Source organism: Pyrus communis, chromosome 14 (assembly GCF_041283825.1).
Source record: "Pyrus communis isolate YQ-2024b chromosome 14, ASM4128382v1, whole genome shotgun sequence".
Lineage (NCBI taxonomy): Eukaryota > Viridiplantae > Streptophyta > Magnoliopsida > Rosales > Rosaceae > Pyrus > Pyrus communis.
Window position 1 is genome coordinate 6,590,612 of NC_142578.1, and position 21,258 is coordinate 6,611,869.

At 36.8% G+C, this 21,258-nt stretch overlaps 2 protein-coding genes and 2 pseudogenes across 6 annotated transcripts; 2 read left to right on the forward strand and 2 right to left on the reverse strand.

The window, feature by feature from the left end:
- The first annotated feature begins 6,129 nt into the window (after window positions 1-6,129).
- On the forward strand, window positions 6,130-9,479 carry LOC137712311 (uncharacterized; annotated as a pseudogene). Its single transcript, XR_015955778.1, has 14 exons — window positions 6,130-6,288; window positions 6,388-6,482; window positions 6,610-6,720; window positions 6,810-6,907; window positions 7,007-7,090; window positions 7,274-7,407; window positions 7,498-7,570; window positions 7,663-7,708; window positions 7,836-7,944; window positions 8,025-8,132; window positions 8,207-8,266; window positions 8,389-8,450; window positions 8,772-9,088; window positions 9,205-9,479. The product of XR_015955778.1 is annotated as an uncharacterized LOC137712311 (transcript).
- An 81-nt stretch (window positions 9,480-9,560) lies between these two features.
- LOC137713439 (mitochondrial phosphate carrier protein 2, mitochondrial-like) lies at window positions 9,561-12,583 on the reverse strand. 2 transcript variants are annotated; one of them, XM_088684406.1, is made up of 7 exons: window positions 12,506-12,583; window positions 12,112-12,413; window positions 10,619-10,980; window positions 10,484-10,527; window positions 10,176-10,390; window positions 9,960-10,084; window positions 9,561-9,856 (listed from the first exon to the last, which is right to left on the reverse strand). In XM_088684406.1, exons 2-7 carry the CDS (start codon window positions 12,400-12,402, stop codon window positions 9,811-9,813), a joined length of 1,083 nt encoding a protein of 360 aa, XP_088540532.1. In that variant the 5' UTR covers window positions 12,403-12,413; window positions 12,506-12,583; the 3' UTR covers window positions 9,561-9,810. The 2 variants fall into 2 exon arrangements, with proteins under 2 accessions (XP_088540532.1, XP_068308834.2); XM_068452733.2 differs by lacking the exon at window positions 12,506-12,583 and having other exon boundaries at window positions 12,112-12,485.
- A 1,612-nt stretch (window positions 12,584-14,195) lies between these two features.
- On the reverse strand, window positions 14,196-17,284 carry LOC148691148 (mitochondrial phosphate carrier protein 2, mitochondrial-like). Of its 2 annotated transcripts, none has more exons than XM_088683808.1 (6): window positions 16,769-17,284; window positions 15,273-15,634; window positions 15,138-15,181; window positions 14,824-15,044; window positions 14,614-14,738; window positions 14,196-14,510 (listed from the first exon to the last, which is right to left on the reverse strand). In XM_088683808.1, the coding sequence occupies exons 1-6, from the start codon at window positions 17,057-17,059 to the stop codon at window positions 14,465-14,467; spliced, it is 1,089 nt and encodes a 362-aa protein (XP_088539934.1). In that variant the 5' UTR covers window positions 17,060-17,284; the 3' UTR covers window positions 14,196-14,464. The 2 variants fall into 2 exon arrangements, with proteins under 2 accessions (XP_088539934.1, XP_088539935.1); XM_088683809.1 differs by having other exon boundaries at window positions 14,830-15,044; window positions 16,769-17,282.
- A 2,146-nt stretch (window positions 17,285-19,430) lies between these two features.
- On the forward strand, window positions 19,431-20,245 carry LOC137711953 (acyl carrier protein 1, chloroplastic pseudogene; annotated as a pseudogene). The gene is made up of 3 exons (XR_015955887.1): window positions 19,431-19,488; window positions 19,646-19,779; window positions 19,937-20,245. The product of XR_015955887.1 is annotated as an acyl carrier protein 1, chloroplastic pseudogene (transcript).
- Window positions 20,246-21,258: the final 1,013 nt, after the last annotated feature.

Consider the following 21,258-nt stretch of genomic DNA (forward strand, 5'->3'; position numbering starts at 1 on the left):
CGAGCATTCACCTTTGGCCCCGCATAACCGCCACTACCCCTCCCTGTCGTAAGCATCCTGACTGAAATAAAGCAGTAAAATAATGAAATGTTATTTCCTGCATACTTGACAGAGTCTTCTGCCATACACCGGTATTATATTCCAACCCATTTAATTGATTATTTCTCATTCAATGTACCGTTTAAGCATGAAAGAATTTAGTATTTTTTTCAGCTTCTCGGAGCCATGTATTTCTTGATTTCACCTTTCAGTAATGTTCTTCCTCTTAATAGCCATCAAAAGCTCATTTTCCTTAACCTTTATTTGTTCTTGCCGAACGTAGGTCCACAATCACCTAAACGTATTTATTTTCGTTTTTTATTTTGTGCAAAATGACTTTGAGCAACGAAACTTTAAACTTCATTGCGCAAAGTTTTTACAAAAAAAATAAAAAAAAAAAAAAATTATTTTTAAATCTTCTCATGACGTAATCCAAATATTTCGTCCCCTAAACCAATTTATTTTCGTTTTTTATTTTGTACGTATAACACTTAAGAAATTGAACAGTATATATATATTTATTAAGTAGCTTTAAATTTATTATTTTAGTTCGGATCAGGTTTTTGTTAGAAAAATATATTATTGTAGTTCTCATCGGGTTTTTGTTAGAAAAATATATTTTAAATTGACGATCGAATTAGTTCCTTGTATTCATATAGGGTCAAGGAGTGTAGTTGTAAAATATCATCAAAATCGGAGTTGAAATAACTGTTAAATCATGATTTTTCTTTTATAACCGTCGAAAAGTTTTGTCCCATTACTTGATCTTTGAATGTTTGTTATTTTCCGATTTTTGGCGCATATGATCTCGAAGTATATACAAACAAGTTTGACAGTTGGATCGTTGAAACTAGTTTTGTAGAATGCGTATCCCATCAAAACAATAGATTCATTAACACTTAGAGTTTATTTATACTTTCATTAAGTATAACATAAGATTATGTGGTATCCACTAATGTAAATATTTTAAATTGAAGATCGAATTCAGTCATTGTATTCATATAGGGTCAAGGAGTGTAGCTGTAAAAAAAAAATCAAAATCGGAGTTAAAATAACCATTAAATCGTGATTTTTCGTTTATAACCATCGAAAAGTTTTGTCTCGTTACTTGATTTCTAAATGTTTGTTTTTTGTGATTTTTGGTGTATACGATCTCAAAGTATATACAAACAAGTTTGATGGTTGGATCGTTAAATGGTGTGTATATATATTAAGTAGCTTTAAATTTATTTATTTTGTACGTATAACACTTAAGAAATTGAATGGTATATATATTCATTAAGTAGCTTTAAATTTATTATTGTAGTTTGGATCGGGTTTTTGTTAAAAAAATATATTATTGTGGGATTTATGCAAAAAAAAAAAAAAAAAAAAAAAAAAAAAAGAATTTGAAGGGAGTAAAGTCACATTTCAAGTAAGTAAAAAAAAAAAAATATAACTTGTGCAATGCCACAATGGGGTCGTTGCGCAAAAACCAATAGCATGACGCTATAATGTATACATGTGACATCCCGCATCGCCCAGAGGAGTGATTCTTATGTGTATATTCTCATCCCTACCTAGCACGAGGCATTTTGGGAGCTCACTGGCTTCGGGTTCTATGGAAACTCCGAAGTTAAGCGAGTAGCGCGTGAGAGCAATCCCATTATGGGTGACCCACTGGGAAGTTGCTCATGAGTTCCCAAAAACAAAAACCGTGAGGGCGTAGTTGGGGCCCAAAGCGGACAATATCGTGCTACGGTGGTGGAGTGGGCCCAAGAAGTGATTCATCCTGGGTCGGGATGTGACAAATTGGTATCAGAGCCTAACCCTGGCCGTGGTGTGCCGACGAGGACGTCGGGCCCCTAAGGGGGTGGATTGTGACATCCCACATCACCCAGGGGAGTGATCCTTATATGTATATTTTCATCTTTACCTAGCACGAGGCCTTTTGGGAGCTTACTCGCTTCGGGTTCCGTTGGAACTCCGAAATTAAGCGAGTAGCGCGCGAGAGCATTCCCAGGATGGGTGACCCATCGGGAAGTTCTCGTGTGAGTTCCCAGAAACGAAACCGTGAGGGTGTGCTGGGGGCCCAAAGTGGACAATATCGTGCTACGGTGGAGTCGGGCCCGGGAAGTGGTCCTGCCCTGGCCGGGATGTGACAATACATGTGTTGCGCAATCCATTTTATTTTTATTTTTATTTAATTTTATATTATAAATTTTAAAATATAGTTGTTTTCATAAGTTTTTATTCGACGAATATCAATGTTTCGTCTCCTAATCCTTATTTACTTATTTTTATGTTTCATATTGTTAAACTAAATTATTTCTTTATTTTTTATTATTTTCTTTACTCGACAAATACACATTTGGTCACCTAAACCTTATTTATTTTAATTTATTTATATTTTAAATTGTAAATGACACATCCCGACCGGAGTCAAGGCACGTTGGCCATCACTTGAAGGTGACGTAACCAAAGTGCGAATGATGCAGGAAAAAAATGTGGATAAATTAAAATCAAAATTAGAACTTAATTAAACTAGTTAAGTGACTGCGCAGTAGTGGTTACAACCCATAAACTACAAATATTCAGAGCATAGATAACATAAGGGTAAAGCAGTCGAATGAGAGAAGTACTTATTACACAACTGGAGATAAGTTCTTACGTTAAAATGTAGATATGTCAAAATCACCGGGTAATCATCGAGTGCCACAGAGTAGGTTAGCTAACTAGGACCTGTAGGGGCGAAAAATAGAAGGGTGAGTGGGCACAAAAATAAAGATTATAAAATCCATTTGTTTTCTGAACATACTAACCCCTCCCTATAAAACAAGTATAGTTTCCCAAAAATCATACTACGTATAAGTATGAAATCAAATGCATGCTAACAGTAAAATATCTTAACGACAATATAAATATAATCATGTGCTCAACAATCTATACTAGCACGCAGTCGAAGTCACCTAATGTGACATGTATGACTGCACTTATTGCTCATAAATCCATGCTATGAAATTTGGGCGGGCACCAAAAATGGGATGCGAGAAATTTGCGCGACCAATATTTCGTCGCGCAAACTTGTATTCTTCGTCGCGCAAAGTGATACGGTTTTTAAAACCAAAATAATTCCACCATTTTCTCAATGTCTTTCTTACTCTTACCTCTCCCCAAATCCGACCCTTTCTCTCACATTCACTCCTCTTACTTAATCTCTTATCTCTCTCTCACTCACACTCACTCTTTCATCTCTCTCTCACTATCTCCTCTAAATCTCTCATACTCACTCCTCCCTCTCATTCTCACTTACTCTCAATCTTGCCAAAAGGTATACTCCCCAAATTTTAATTTTTTTTTTTCATTAATATGTGTTTTTGGAGTTAGTTTTGAGTTTGGTGTGGGGTGTGGGGTGTGGGGTTTGGGGTCGAGTATAGGGTGAGGAGTGGAGTTTGGGGTTGGCTTTGGGGTAATTATGTCGCTATCAAAACATATCCCCCGCCACTACCACCATAATAGACTTATATTAGGATTTTATTATTGTACTTTTTTAATTTATGTGTACATTTTGAATATATTATATATAGGATAATTTTATCAATATTTTTCATATGTAATTTTATTTTGAATATGTCAATTTAAATTAAAGTAATTAAAAAATAAAATCATACAATTAAACTAAATTAAAAAAATAAAAATTTGAAAAATCTTGCCCAACCAACTATTTCGTTGCGTAAACAATGAATATAATTAAATTAATATAAGAGAAATAATAAAACAAAAAGTCAAAAACCTTGCGCGACAAAATATTTCGTCGCTCAAAATATTAAATTAAATTTTTTTAATTAAAAAAATTAAAAAAGAAAAATCTTTGCGCGACGAATATTAATTTTCGTCGTGCAAACCTTATCTTCACGAGCTTTGCGCGATGAACCATGAGCGACCAAAGTTTCGTCGTGCAAGGTTTTGCGCGACGAAATTGTACTTTGCGCAAAATATTTTTTGTAGTAGTGATATGCGGTTGTTAATTAATAACCCAAATGCAAGCTCTTTGGAGTAACGCGTATGATAGATTAGCCTAATAATTAGCAATTATGTGTCTAATACATCTTCTCTGCTCTTATATATATAGCTAATCAACTTATAATATAGTGTCGGCATGCATCTTCTCTGGCTCTTATATATGTTGGTTCACGACTCTATCTGCCGACTGTATCGGACAAATCAAGGACCTGTAGTCATCTTCTTTGAAATCTCGTCCACTAAATATTACCAAACGTGTTGAGATAGTACGCAGTTAATTGGATGCCAAGCTAGCTATTTCATGTGCAATTTTGTCAAGCTGATTTATTAGTACACTGAAACTTAATTAGGAGGGTCTGGTCACTTGTCCACATTAACACTTATTGTCCAAGTCATAAGTAAAATAATTTGTATTTTTAACGACCGACATTACAAATCGTATCTCTAATAGAAGTTGATCTACTTATATGACAATCAAATGTCGCAATCTCCATGCACGCCCGTATCTAAATAGATCCTAATCATATAAAAGTCATTCAAGGGTCAAGTCCAAATTAATTTTCTTTGGACACAGCAGATTGAATTTTCACATAAACTTGTGCGTCATATCTTGGATCAGTTCGATTTTATGATGCGGGATGTAAAAGCAAAATTTATTTCCAAGAAACAACAACGTCGATCGATCCAAGTTGTTCAAACTGAAGTGTTCTTCTGCTTGCATGCATAAATTCGACATTGCATGAGAGAAGTTTACTGTGTACGCATAAACAGATGGACTCTGGCCTGTTGACAAACTTCTCCCATAAATAATTAAAGAAAAAAATGATCTGAAAATGTTGAATTAAAAAGATGTTCGTATATAAACGTTTTGCAGTGAAAGCAATGCATGCATGTAGCCAAATAGAGTAAGCACGTTTGCGGTTGTTGCTTGCCCTTCTATCTTTTGTGTAACATCACAATGTTTACACCTATCTTTTCCCTCCACCTACTTTGGCTTTTAGATTTTCTTCTTCTTTCTTATCGTGTTCCAACTTTCAATCATGTTTTCTACCTTTTTTTCTTTTCTTCTACAGACTACAATTTGATTGATCAATTAACTACTGGTACCTATTCAACGATGGCTACGGCTAGTTTTATCATCCATTATTTTATTATTATTGACGATTTTAACGACCTAGGATAAATTTCTAGGAGCATAACTCACACTTAGCAACATGTAGCATTATGTTCTAGTATAATTTATCTTTACTTGTAAGTAGAAGGTCGACGTATATATATATATATATATATATATATATATATATATATATATATATATATATATATATATATATATATATATATATATACTGGGATGTGTAATTTTTATGACCGAGTCCATGTACAAAGTACTCTAATCGGAAATCCCCATCAACATCGGCGTTTAAATGGCTCATGGGCTCCTAAGATGAGGGCTCAATGCAACCCCCCTTCTCTAAATTTGGGTCCACGTTTGAGTTTATAGTTGCCACAAAATTGAATTGGTTAATTTAGGTTGGACATGTATACCAACCCAGTCCAACTAAACTAAGCTTTAGAAAAATGAAAAACAAGAATTAAAATTGGGACAAGTTAGTACTAGCATCGTGGTCTGATGATTAGATATACTTTTTAGATATTTGTTAAAACTCAGCCAAACTAAAATGTTATATTGTAATTTGTTGGGTTGCGGTTTTGCGGAAACACTGATCCAATCCAGACCGTGCCCAGCCTTACAAATTAAAAAAATGAAGAAACTAGCTTAACACAATTTTGTTTTTAATACGTACGTTATTATCTACAATATTAGGTGAAAGAGTATATTAAGTCTTACAATGAGTGATAATTTGGTTCGTATTTTCTTTTAATGAGAATTAATTCTAAAATCTCTCACTTACAAATCAATAAGAATACTACTAAACTGTAATAGTAAGTAGCGCAACATGAGCCCTCCTTGCTACAACACGAATATGGGCCAAACCCGTTACAACTTACGTACCCAAGACAGTCCACATGTAGCCCAAGCTAATCCAACTGTGGCTAAAACATTTCCAGTGAGGGTCTCTGACTTCTGTCCCTGTTTTCTAAAACCCTTTAAGCTCCGCAATCCAAATCCCTAGAACCCCACTCGGTGAATGAATCAACTCGGATAATGGTGGTTTCGAGCTTTGGAATCGCTTGCCGGCCCCATTTCTGCCTACGTACTCCTCCGTTTCACTGCATCAACAAGGTGATTTCACACCTGCATCTGTCAAATATATATATATATATATACACATGTATAGATATGTGAGTTGCTTTATGAGCCTTTCGTTTCAATCAATTTCGGGTGCAATTGAACTTAGTCGCCGCCATGGAAGCTCTTGATGAACCGGAGGGCCTGTTTAAGGACAACAAAAGCAGTAATTCTGCCAATGGAAGGAGCGAGTTTCGATTCTTCGATTAATTTTCATGCCTGTGATTTGGGTTTCGTGGTTTGGAGCCTATAAATGGTTCTTTTTTTTTAATTTATTTATTCTAACTTTTGCTTTGAATTTTTTGGGGGTGTAGAAAATGTAAAGATGCCGGTGTGGAAGAAACTGAATTCCAAAGAACTTGGGATTACTACTTCAATGATCGACAAGCCAACCCGAAAAGTTCTTAATGGGCTAAAGCGAAAGGGTGCGTGTTAATATAACGTTTTGATGGTGATCTAGTTTGAATTTGGTTTGTAACTTTGTATTATTAATGTGGTTCTTATTCTATTGTAGGATATGAGGTATACCTTTTAGGAGGTTGTGTAAGGGATCTTATATTAAACCGTACGCCAAAGGAATTGGACATAATAACTTCAGCTGAACTGAAGGAGGTTTTGCTCTGAATTTTTTACTTTAATGTTATCTAGTTGTCGATATCGTAAGTTGTTTCCAGCTTGTAGCCTTGTAGTATCTGCAAATGATATTTTCAGGTGACAAGAACATTTTCTTGGTGTGAAATAGTTGGCAAGCGGTTTCCTATATGTCATGTGCACATTGGTGATAGAGTTATTGAGGTTTGTTTTTGTTGTAATTCTAAGCTATTTTTCAACTAATAATGAACTATTAATCTAATGCATTGGGAGTGCTATAATTTCGTACTCAAATACCACGAAGTTCCTTGTACATTAGCACACGGGCACAACACACTCATCTATGCACGTTGTTCTAATGTCATGTTAATTTTGCACTCATATCAGGTCTCAAGTTTTAGCATCTCCGCACGAAAGTCTGGCAGAAACTTAAGTAGTGATTTCGGGAAACCAAATCACTGTGACGACAAGGATTATATGCATTGGAGGAATTGTTCGCAGCGTGACTTTACAATTAATGGGTTGCTTATAAAATCCTTTTTACTTGAAAGTTGGTACGTAAAACTCTTCCTTCATTTTATTTCTTATAGTCTTCCCTTTATCTTTTGCAGGTTGATGTTTGATCCTTATGCAAGGAGAGTGTACGACTACATGGAAGGCATTGAAGATATTAGAATAGCTAAAGTGTGCTTGTATTCTTAGTAGTTGTGGTTTCTTAAATTGTTTTAGCCTAGATGGCAAATACATTGTCCTCACATCATCTTCTTTGGGCCTAGGTCCAAACCGTGATACCTGCAAGTACTTCTTTTCGAGAGGATTGTGGTGAGTTTGTATTTGCAGTTTGATTTGTTTTGTTTATGTATACATGGGTATTGCTAAATGCAGTCACTTGGCAAACACTTTATCAAGTTTGTGGAGATGCTAAAATCAGATTCTGCATTTTCTGCAGCTCGCATTCTACGTGCAAAAAGAATTGCTGCCGTTTAGGATTTTGTATTTCCAAGGAAACAGCTCATGCTGTTAAGAGTTTATCTTATTCAATTCTTAGGCTTGATAAGGTATTCCAAGAGCTCTTTGACTTTCATTTCACTTATTATTGTAGAGTTTTGAGTTACTTTCTCATTACTTCATGCTTTAGGGAAGGGTTCTCGTGGAAATGAACTACATGCTAGCGTATGGTTCTGCTGAAGCTTCGTTAAGGTTATTATGGAAATTTGGACTCCTAGAACTTCTTCTTCCTATCCAGGTACGGGTCTCATAATAAACTTTCTACTTGTCCACTCACAGTACAATTAGTTCTAATACGGTATCATCTTGCAGGCAGCATATTTTGTTCGCCATGGTTTTTGTAGACGCGACAAAAGAACTAACATGCTTTTGGTAATTATTGTTGCTTAATCATTCAGTTACTTGTTACATGCTTATTCATTAGTGATTATAGTTCGAAGAGGCATTGCCTTGAAGGGCATGATTTCATTAATTCTTTGGCTTTCCGCATGTAGTCCCTTTTTTCTAACTTGGATAAACTTCTTTCGCCTGACAAGCCATGCCACAGTAGCTTATGGTAAGATGTTCTCAAAAACAGAATGCTCATTTTGTTTGCATATGTCATTAATAGCAGGAAATTGGAAAGATAAAACAGTGAAATCGTTTAATCGTGTATACTTGCACGGTATGAGCTCTGCTTGAAATTAGATCTATGGAGCCTTATTCTTGCCGTTTCATCCTAGTTCTTCGTAATTTGTTTGCTTCTTTTTCTTTTGGGTCTGAGTGGTCTAAGCATATTAAATTGCATATTCTCTTGTATATTAGACATTTTAGGATATTCTTTCAAGCTCATTACAATTTGGACCAAATGAGACTCAACACAGGTTTACACTTCCAGGGTTGCGATCCTAGCATTCCACAGTGCACTATCCGAACAACCTCGGGATCCATTGGTGGTTGCTGCACTTAGCCTTGCAATTCACAATGGTGGAGATATGTTAGAAGCAGTAAGCATAGACAAGAGAGTCACTAAAGTACATGATGTTGGCTTTCACGAATTATTAGAAAGTCAGAATTTGAACCCTCGAGCATTGAGAGATGAAGTTAAGAATCTCGCAGCATCTCTTATGCGTGCCCTCCATAATGACTGATGAGCAAATAGTCTCTCAGGCAATGGCAGGGTACCCACAAGCACCATATTTGGATCTGTTGAGGGCTTCCTTTTATTTTTCTTATCCTGATGAAGTTGCATGCTGATATAGTAACTCTTCTTCTCATTTACTGAGAAACTGCAAAGGGCACGCCTTATTTGATTTAATCTCAAATCGCAGGTACTTATCCCGTGGGGGTTATCTTTGAGAGTGCTGGATTTTTAGCTGCATAACGTTTGGCGCAGAGAGGGGATTCATCCCGAAGCAGGGCAGCAAGATTGATTACGAGTCAGTAGCTCATGGAGCCCAGCCGGAAGTTCGGCATATTTTCGCAAGAGTTGTGTTTGATACCATATATCCTCTTAGCCTAAATCGTGATAATTCGCAAACATGAACACATGTGAGAACAAATTTTCGATATCTTGTAATAGGAAAATGTGGGAATCGTTTATTTCCTTTTGTTCCCTTCTCATATGAGCTCTTGGCAGTTCATTCTCTGACCGTAGACGATTAAACAGTTATTGAATACCGGGATGTTGCCTCAATTCAAGGTAATTTTTTATTTCTATGTTACATGTTCATCCATGGGGAAATTGACCCCAGAAATCTCCCTTTGTATCAAATCGAGCAGTATAATGTGAATTATACAGACAAAATTACTGTATAGAATACGGTCGTGTAGAAAACAGTAATGCAGGATCAATGACACCCTAAATTGAATCAACTCATCACTTTGAAATACTTCCCAGAGCTGAGACACGGGGTTGTCAGCTATCCGGTATGGATTCAAGCCTTGGCAACCTCGGCAGCAACGGGACCACCAGTAGTCGGCCTGAAAAATGCAATTGACCACACATTGTCACATTTCTTTAGCCAAAAAACGAAGCATTTTTGGAAGAACGAAACGAAAGATGACGAATAGAGCAGAAACTTACAGCCCTACAAGAACTTTGAAAGCATCATAGAGAACCCATTGACCTCCGGTTAGGGTTCCGACCATGACGATACGCAGAGGAAGCCCTCGGGTGAAAAGACCTAATAGTCCCAGATTCTTCACGGCCTACAAGACATCAATCACAATAAAATTAAAAACTAACTATTACGTACGTGTTAGTAAACGCAGAGGAAGCCAAGAATACACGAACACTCACATCGCCAACGGTTGCTCCCTTTGCATTGTTGAGGAAGGAGACCAAGTTGTCAGCTGGGTGTGAGACAACAGCACAGAACACACCAGCAATATACCCACTAGCAAAGCTCACACCCAGCTGCAAGGGTATGCTGCATTGCTCTTTGGGTGTTGAGATTACATGCTTGTACATGAGCTCGATAGTAGTCTCGAAAGATGCGAATTTCATCATAGTATCTGTAGAGATCATGACCATTTTTATATACGTATTAGTAAACGCAGGAGAAGTTATGAATCAGAATAAAAATAGACGGAAGGCCTTCAACTCACAAGGAACCTGACGTCCCCAAAGCGGAACCATCCCTTTATACAACCTACAACATAATGAAAACTCATTAGCAACACCATGTCAAAACTTTTCACACACAATATTCCTCCATCAAGTGTTTCGATTTCAGTTCATACCCAAGAGCGCCTTCGGATTTGATGATCTTTGGGAAGCCATCAGCCAAGCCTCTGGCAAAACCGGGCTGAGTTTGGACACGAACTTTGACGGCTTCCATAGGACAGAGGGCGACATCGGCAATGACTTCAGCTGATGCAGAACCTGCAAGATAGATCAATGTTTTGTACTTGGCTGCGTACTCGGGGCCAGCAATGTCTGAGTAGTACTTCTTGAAGAACTCGTAGAATCCGAACTTGCCGGCTCCCTGGGCACTGTAACCAACAAAAGTTGGTGCCCAACCTTTGAAGAAACCTCTTATGCCCTGCTCCTTGAGCATAACTCTGAATCCGGATGTGATGCTATTGTACTTAATTGGGTCAATCTGAAGAAGGATTTAGGGTTTAGAGGCATGATAACTTCAGTAAGCTTAGAATCAACACGAGTAACGCCGCAATGTCCGTTTGCAGATTGCCATTCAAACTCTCTATAAAAAGAAGTTTGAGTGGGACTTGCCGACGCTTGTAGTTTTTGTCTTAAAATTTATGTTGCAGTTAGTTTCATTGTAGCACGATAAAGAAGAAATATCAGAGATGTTGGTTAAGTGTGAGCTGCTTGCACATGTGTTGAGACAGTCTGAATAGCATTTCTCTTTGCAAAGATATGAAATGGGGCACTTTGATGTGTAAATGTAGAGTTGGTCAGACTAAGTGATGTTACAATTAACGTTAACTACTTAATTGTGGGGGACGATAGCTAATGTTAATAGAAAATATTACATTTCATTGAAGTTAGAAAGGTATTTCAAAATTAAGTTTAATATTTTTAGAGCATTACATCATCTTTAAAGGAAATGTCAAATTAAAACAATCAAATTACAATTGATAGCTGACGTGGCAATCTAAAGTCTTATGTTGAATTTTGTTCTTGAAACGAATTGTCAGAAGCTATTTTCTTATTAATACAAGGGGTTTAAATGGTTGTATTTATTAAAAAAAACTGTTAAAATAAAATTTTTATGATTGAAATGCAAGTGGAATAAGGGGTTCACAATTAAAATTAATTAAAAATATATTTGAAATTGATTTCAAATTTGACTCCTAATCACAAAACTTCAGATCTAGTAGCAAATAAAACTTTGATCGGAAGGATTTTAATGTCACATATGCACAGTGACATTTCCACCTAGAATTTGAAATATCATTTGGAAATGCTCTTAACTGTTATATAATATTTTATTTTGTTTACTTTTTACATGCATTTTAAACCTTGTTTATTCATGAATCATAATTAATGACTATCAAGTTACATGAACAACAAAATTTTGCTTACTATTTACTCCCAAACTTGTTAAACAACAAACAAATTGTTAACGAAACTCATGAATTCCAAAACCAAATGAAAATTGAGTTGGTGTTGAATAACGCATAGAATCGATAAATGAACACTACAAAATTGGATGCTTGCTCATATTTTCAAAAACCAAAAGGAAAAAAAAGAAGCGGAAGCTGATCACCTGCATATTACACTTGATGACATCGATAGGCGTGACGGCCGTGTGAGTGAATCCGGTGCTCAACATCCCTGCTACTCCGCACGCCGCGTAGAACGCCGGGGAGTACATCTCCAACTTCTCTTTAGGCGCCGGAACCACAACCCTTTTCGACAACAAAGCCACCGCCGACGATGATGAAACCGAGGGCGGCGATGCATCAGTACTTGTCCGCATTGAAGAAGAAGAAGAAGAAGAGTACAAGAAGCTTGGGACGAGAGAGTGGCGATGAGCGTTGCTGAGAGAATGTGCCATTTTTGAGCTGTCTGAGAAATGAGAGAGGAAATTGGAGAGACAGGTTTAAAACGTTGGTGGAAATACGTCGAAAAACGTGTGCGTGTGGCGCAATTTATAACACCTTGTGGCCGGACTTGTGATTTACGGGAGAACCAAGTTGACGTAATCAAATTTGAAGGCCTTGTCTGAGACTCAAATTATTGGTTATAGACCTTCAAGAAGGCAGCGCTCACGGTAAGCAAGGACGTAACAAGTTTCGTTTCTTCCACATGATCAAAAGAATAGTCAGACCTAGAAAGATGAAAGAATCTTCTTCCTTTTGACCCAAAAAAAAAGGGAAGAATAAGAGTATTTTTATTCATCAATCCTTAGTAATAATGATGTTCATTATCTTATTTATTTTTATTAGATAATTTTAAATTTTGAGATATGTGTAATAGATAGACACATATTTTAAAATTTAAACTCATCTAATAATGATAAAGACGGTGGTGAGCATTACAATCAGTTAAGAATGAAGAGCAAAAATGTACTCTTTTCATACAACATTTGTATCACATCCATAATAGTAGTAAGGCCCACCAACACATGCATGTTTCATCTCTATTAGGGATTAGGATTATCTGTCCTCATCTTTTCATCACCTTCCATCCCTTCCTCTCACATTCTTTTATTTTGTCTTTCTTTTGCTATAAAAAATTAATATAAGATGTTGAAGTGGCTTAATCGTGACCGTTCAAATAGGAGGGGAATGAATGGGAGGGAAAAAAAGAGGGGAAATAATCATACTCCCTCTATTAGAGAGATAATACAAATGTAATATAAAAAATATGCTAAAATAACATTTTTTTTAATAAGTAATGATTATCCTACAATTTGGCGATAACAATTTTTTATGGCACAAGTAGATTGCAATCCTAATTCGCTTTGTATTATATTATATTATAATATATTAATTTCAATGCATCATATAAGGTATGAGCATTTTCATCATTTTAACAATGTTTTTTTAATAATTAATTTTGTGTGTGTGTCACATCCCGGCCCGGAGCGGATCACTTCCCGGGCCCGCTCCACCACCGTAGCATGATATTGTCCGCTTTGGGCTTACCATTCCCTCACGGTTTTGTTTTTGGGAACTCACGAGCAACTTCCCAGTGGGTCACCCATCATGGGATTGCTCTAGCCTCTTTCTCGCTTAACTTCGGAGTTCCTACGGAACCCGAATCCAGTGAACTCCCAAAAGGCCTCGTGCTAGGTAGGGATGAGAATATACATTTAAAGATCACTCCCCTGGGCGATGTGGGATGTCACAGTGTGTGTGTGTGTGTGTGTCTTTTTTTTTTTAATTAGCACCTCACAATAGGCTAGTAATAATGTGATTCAGTTTCTCTATTTTTAAACGGGTTCAAAATATCTTAAGAGGCGTGCAATGCCTAATATAAAAAAGGTATTTCGCACGCGGATAATAATGTGATTAAATTAGTTGTCAAATGATTGTTTTTATTTTTTATTTTTTTAAAAACAATATTATCTACACTAAGGGGAAGGGGGTGGGTTTAGCCTCACAATGGCCTAGCAATAATGTGCTTTAATCAGTTGTTTATTAAATATTATTTTCTCTATTTTTAAATACGTTCAAAACATCATAAGAGTTGTGTTTGATACCATATATCCTCTTAGCCTAAATCGTGACAATTCGCAAACATGAACACATGTGAGAACAAATGTGGGAATCATTTATTTCCTTTTGTTCTCTTCTCATATGAGCTCTTGGCAGTTCATTCATCTGACCGTAGACGATTAAACAGTTATTGAATACCAGGATGTTGCCTCAATTCAAGGTAATTTTTTATTTCTATGTTACATGTTCATCCATGGGGAAATTGACCCCCAGAAATCTCCCTTTTTATCAAATCGAGCAGTATAACATGAATTATACATACAAAATTACTGTACAGAATACGATCGTGTAGAAAACAGTAATGCAGGATCAATGACACCCTAAATTGAATCAACTCATCACTTTGAAAAACTTCCCAGAGCTAAGAAACGGGGTTGTCAGCTATCCGGTATGGATTCAAGCCTTGGCAACCTCGGCGGCGACGGGACCACCAGTAGTCGGCCTGAAAAATTCAATTGACCACACATTGTGACATTTCATTAGCCAAAAAACAGAGCATTTTTGGAAGAACGAAACGAAAGTTGACGAATAGAGCAAAAACTTACAGCCCTAAAAGAACTTTGAAAGCATCATAGAGAACCCATTGACCTCCGGTTAGGGTTCCGACCATGACGATACGCAGAGGAAGCCCTCGGGTGAAAAGACCTAATAGTCCCAGATTCTTCACGGCCTGCAAGACATCAATCACAATGAAATTAAAAACTAACTATTACGTACGTGTTAGTAAACGCAGAGGAAGCCAAGAATACACGAACAAACACATCGCCAACGGTTGCTCCCTTTGTATTGTTAAGGAAGGAGACCAAGTTGTCAGCTGGGTGTGAGACAACAGCACAGAACACACCAGCAATATACCCACTAGCAAAGCTCGCACCCAGCTGCAAAGGTATGCTGCATTGCTCTTTGGGTGTTGAGATTACATGCTTGTACATGAGCTCGATAGTAGTCTCGAAAGATGCAAATTTCATCATAGTATCTGTAGAGATCATGAACATTTTTATATACGTATTAGTAAACGCAGGAGAAGTCATGAATCAGAATAAAAATAGACGGAAAGGCTTCAACTCACAAGGAACTTGACGTCCCCAAAGCGGAACCATCCCTTTATACAACCTACAACATAATGAAAACTCATTAGCAACACCATATCAAAACTTTTCACACACAATATTCCTCCATCAAGTATTTCGATTTCAGTTCATACCCAAGAGCGCCTTCATATTTGATGATCTTTGTAAAGCCATCAGCCAAGCCTCTGGCAAAACCGGGCTGAGTTTGGACACGAACTTTGACGGCTTCCATAGGACAGAGGGCAACAGCGGCAATGACTTCAGCTGATGCAGAACCTGCAAGGTAGATCAATGTTTTGTACTTGGCTGCGTACTCAGGGCCAGCAATGTCTGAGTAGTACTTCTTGAAGAACTCGTAGAATCCGTACTTGCCGGCTCCCTGGGCACTGTAACCAACAAAAGTTGGTGCCCAACCTTTGAAGAAACCTCTTATGCCCTGCTCCTTGAGCATAACTCTGAATCCGGATGTGATGCTATTGTACTTGATTGGGTCAATCTGAAGAAGGGTTTAGGGTTTAGAAGCATGATAACTTCAGTAAGCTTAGAATCAACACGAGTAACGCCGCAATGTCCGTTTGCAGATTGCCATTCAAACTCTCTATAAAAAGAAGTTTGAGTGGGACTTGCCGACGCTTGTAGTTTTTGTCTTAAAATTTATGTTGCAGTTAGTTTCATTGTAGCACGATAAAGAAGAAATATCAGAGATGTTGGTTAAGTGTGAGCTGCTTGCACATGTGTTGAGAGGGTCTGAATAGCATTTCTCTTTGCAAAGATATGAAATGGGGCACTTTGATGTGTAAATGTAGAGTTGATCAGACTAGGTGATGTTACAATTAACGTTAACTACTTAATTGTGGGGGACGATAGCTAATGTTAATAGAAAATATTACATTTCATCGAAGTTAGAAAGGTATTTCAAAATTAAGTTTAATATTTTTAGAGCATTACATCATCTTTAAAGGAAATGTCAAATTAAAACAGTCAAATTACAATTGATGGCTGATGTGGCAATCTAAAGTTTTATGTTGAATTTTGTTCTCGAAACGAATTGTCATAAGCTATTTTCTTATTAATACAAGGGGTTTAAATGGTTGTATTTATTAAAAAAAACTGTTAAAATAAAATTTTTATGATTGAAATGCAAGTGGAATAAGGGGTCCACAATTAAAATTAATTAAAAATATATTTGAAATTGATTTCAAATTTGACTCCTAATCACAAAACTTCAAATCTAGTCAGCAAATAAAACTGATCGGAAGGATTTTAATGTCACATATGCACAATGACATTTCCACTTAGAATTTGACATATCATTTGGAAATGCTCTTAACTGTTATATAATATTTTATTTTGTTTATTTTTAGAAGCATTTTAAACCTTGTTTATTCGTGAATCATAATTAATGACCATCAAGTTACATGAACAACAAAATTTTGCTTACTATTTACTCCCAAACTTGTTAAACAACAAACAAATTGTTAACGAAACTCATGAATTCCAAAACCAAATGCAAATTGAGTTGGTGTTGAATACCACATAGAATCGATAAATGAACACTACAAAATTGGATGCTTGCTCATATTTTCAAAAACCAAAAGAAAAAAAAGAAAGAAGCGAAGAAGCTGATCACCTGCATATTACACTTGATGACATCGATAGGCGTGACGGCCGTGTGATTGAATCCGGTGCTCAACATCCCTGCTACTCCGCACGCCGCGTAGTACGCCGGCGAGTACATCTCCAACTTCTCTTTAGGCGCCGGAACCACAACCCTTTTCGACAACAAAGCCACCGCCAACGATGATGAAACCGAGGGCGGCGATGCATCAGTACTTGTCCGCATTGAAGAAGAAGAAGAAGAAGAGTACAAGAAGCTTGGGACGAGAGAGTGGCGATGAGCGTTGCTGAGAGAATCTGCCATTTTTGAGCTGTCTGAGAAATGAGAGAGGAAATTGGAGAGACAGGTTTAAAACATTGGTGGAAATACACGTCGAAAAACGTGTGCGTGGGGCGCAATTTACAACACCTTGTGGCCGGACTTGTGATTTACGGGAGAACCAAGTTGACCTAATCAAATTTGAAGGCCTTGTCTGAGACTCAAATTATTGGTTATAGACCTTCAAGAAGGCAGCGTTCACGGTAAGCAAGGACGTAACAAGTTTCGTTTCTTCCACATGATCAAAAGTTAGTCAGACCTAGAAAGATGAAAGAATCTTCTTCCTTTTGACCCAAAAAAATGGGAAGAATAAGAGTATTTTTATTCATCAACCCCTAGTAATAACGATGTTCATTATCTTATTTATTTTTATTAGATAATTTTAAATTTTGAGATATGTGTAATAGATAGACACATATTTTAAAATTTAAACTCATCTAATAATGATAAAGACGGTGGTGAACATTACAATCAGTTAAGGATGAAGAGCAAAAATGTACTCTTTTCATACAACATTTGTATCACATCCATAATAGTAGTAAGGCCCACCAACACATGCATGTTTCATCTCTATTAGGGATTAGGATTATCTCTCCTCATCTTTTCATCCTCTTCCATCCCCTTCTCTCACATTCTTTTATTTTGTCTTTCTTTTGCTATAAAAAATTAATATAAGATGTTGAAGTGACTTAATCGTAACCGTTCAAATAGGAGGGGAATGAATGGGAGGGAAAAAAAGAGGGGATATAATCCTACTCCCTCTATTAGAGAAATAATACAAATGTAATATGAAAAATATGCTAAAATAACATTTTTTTTAATAAGTAATGATTATCCTACAATTTGGCGATAGCAATTTTTTATGGCACAAGTAGATTGCAATCCTAATTCGCTTTGTATTATATTATATTATAATATATTAATTTCAATGCATCATATAAGGTATGAGCATTTTCATCATTTTAACAATGTTTTTTTAATAATTAATTTTGTGTGTGTGTGTCACATCCTGGCCTGAGATGGATCACTTCCCGGGCCCGCTCTATCACCGTAGCATGATATTTTCCTCTTTGGTCGGCATCTTTTGTCAAAATTTCAGTCGGCATTTTTTGTCCAAATTAAAAGCTTTATAAGATTTGAGAAATGTGAGGTGTATAGAAAATATGGGTTGTACGTAAAAATGTAAGGTGTATATTGAGAACGTGGGGTGTGAGGGTATTATGGGAAAGTACATAGGGTATATTAAGATCATTTTTAATTGAAAAAACAAATGTGAGGTGTATTTAGTATGTGAGGTTTATTCAACAATTTGTGGGATATTAATATAATAAGCCTTAAACTAAAAGGATTTTTGCTATAAAAATAAAAATAAAATAAGTAAAATAAAAAAGAACTAAATGGATTAACTAGTGTTGGATGCCTAGTCGTTAATTTGGGAATTGGATCCTCTCCGAGGCAAATCCTTGGAATCCTCCTAATCCAATAATACGAGCCGTTGGATTTTGATTCAATAACTACAAACAGGGGAGCCTCTCTAAAAGTTATAATAATTGTAGCTGTTAGATCAAAATCCAACAACCCGTGTTAATGGGTTAGGAGGATCCCGAGGCCGGAAGAGTATCCAATTCCGTTAATTTGTCCCATGTGGCAACTAGTATCTGGCTTTTGGGAACCCACCATGATGTCCGGGTATCTGCCACGTAAGTAGTAGATAGGGCTCTGTTCCAATAGGATAATTTAGCTCACTTTCACCATATCTCTGTTTCAAGTAACCAAGTTTTTGTGTTTCGCTTTTGTGAGCTCCAATGGCCTCTGCTTCAGCAACTTCTCTCTGCAGGTTCCAAACCTTTCAAAACCAACCAATCAAGACTAGCCAGGTACCAGGGTTTCGCTTAGTTTCACCTTTCTTGCTATTAATTTTGAGGGAGACTTTCATAGAACGTCTTCACTATCACTATAGTGTCCCAAACCACTAATACAAGTCTACGTTGACTACTCGAGACGCCACAGTGACGATGAACTTGTCCCATTTAAGTCTTCAATAATTTTGGTCTCATTTGGTCTCCTAGTACTACTAACACCAAAGTTTGTGTACTCAAGTCAACGTTTAGCTTGTTGTTCACTTAGATTCTCTTCAAAATTTTGGGTTTGTTTTAGAGAAAATCTTGCATCTAAGTTGTCGCACTACCTCTCAGATAAAATGTGCTGAATTATTTCTTGAATTATTTGCCTAATGGATGGTTTTTGAGACCAATAAAATGTGCTGAAAAGTGAAAATACATGAGGCAATATCTGCTTGTGAACTAATAAAGTACGTAACAAGGACAAGTTCAAGTTTAAAGTTGGTTTCTAATGGATGGGCCAAGAGTGGCTTCTCATCTTTCAGGACCTCTCGTCTCCAAATTTGTTGCACTGTAAGTTTTTTCGAACTTGACAAGTTATTGTGTCTCTCGAAAAATTGATAATTATCTTCAGTTGTATATTAATTTGTGTCTATTTCTCTCATTTAAAATCGGTTGCAAGGTAAGATTACTTGCGAATTTGAGAATAACAAGTTATATTAAAACCACATAAACGGACATGCCAAGCCGGAGACAGTGCAAAAGGTTGTGGAGATTGTGAGGAAGCAGCTGACTTTGCCTCCGGAGTCTGAAGTCTCCCCCGACTCCAAGTTTGCATTACTTGGTGCCGACTCTCTCGACACTGTATGTCCAATTTCCTTATCCAAATTTATCAAATTCATGTTCGGTTCTATGTGCATATTAACATAGCAAAGTTCTCAAATAGCGCTATCAAGTTTCGAGAATATCGCCAGTATATTGATACTTTATTCGAAGAACTAATTTGGATGATTTGTTACAGGTGGAGATAGTGATGAATTTGGAGGAAGAGTTTGATATTAGCGTTGAAGAGGAGAGTTCTGAGAACATAAGCACGGTCCAAGAGGCAGCTGATTTGATAGAGAAGCTCATTGAAAAGAAATCAGCTGCTTAATTAATTAGAACTAATTGAGTTAAGTTTATTGGTTATGTGCTCATTGGTTTAATTTGCGACTTTTTCTTGTTTGATTTGGTGAGGTTGGTTTCCAAGTTCTGGAATTGAATTGACTTTGATTTGATGTTTGTGAACAAATAGAGCGTATCATAATTCCGGCAGTGTCAAAGTTAGAAACGGAAATTTTATTAAGGAAAACGATCGTATATACTAATTTACAATGAGTTTGAACTTGGAATGCAGTGGTTGAAGAGAAAGTAACTAACCGTTGGACTAATCCACCCCTTGTAGTTGAGACGGATTTAAATTATCTCTTAATACGTCCACGTGGCATTATAAACAAATAACATTATGTTTATTTCTCTAAATGACACTGCGTTATTAGTTTGAAATGATAAGATGATGTATGGGAGTAGGTAAATCTCTCTCGTCAAAGTTGCTTGTGCTTTACCATGATTTATGAATGACGAGTGTTATTGTTTAATTTCTCAATGTTATTTTCATCCATTTTTTTATAACCTTTTACATTTAGACTCCGAAATCAAAATTTTGGATCCGTCGCTATGTCTAAATGTACGAAAACAACTCAGAACCATTAATTGAAAAATATTACAATATGGGGGCGTTTGTTTGCCCTCACTAAGTTAGACTGGACTGGACTGGACTAGCTATTAGTCCAATACCGTGTTTGTTCCATGCTGGGACTAACATTAATGAGACTAAAGGGGACTAGCATGGACAAAACCCTTCACTAAGAGGTCTTAGCGAGACCCCCAATAACCATGGGACTAGCTAAGACTATCCTTTCTTTCTCGTCCTCGTCATGCTCAACGACCACTCCCGACAGACTCCTCGTCATCTCCGGTCACCTAGATCAATCATTAACTTTCCAACTCTCTTTCAGATCCATTTCACAACCAACTTTCATATAAAATATACAAAATTGAAGCTGGGAGTGACAAGATTACGATTCTACCTGAATCAAGGCCAAAATGTGGTCGAATGTGGCCGGAAAATGGCCTGGAAGTCTCGGCCTGTTTGGGCTTCTTCAAATCCATGACAGATTCGAGCATGCAAAGTTAAGATCTCGGTCCAGGGATGGTGATGAATTTTTTGGCGGTGCTAACTTCATCCAATTTAACGAAGGTTGGCTGGAAAACACATCGGGAAACCTACAACTCGTCGGAAAA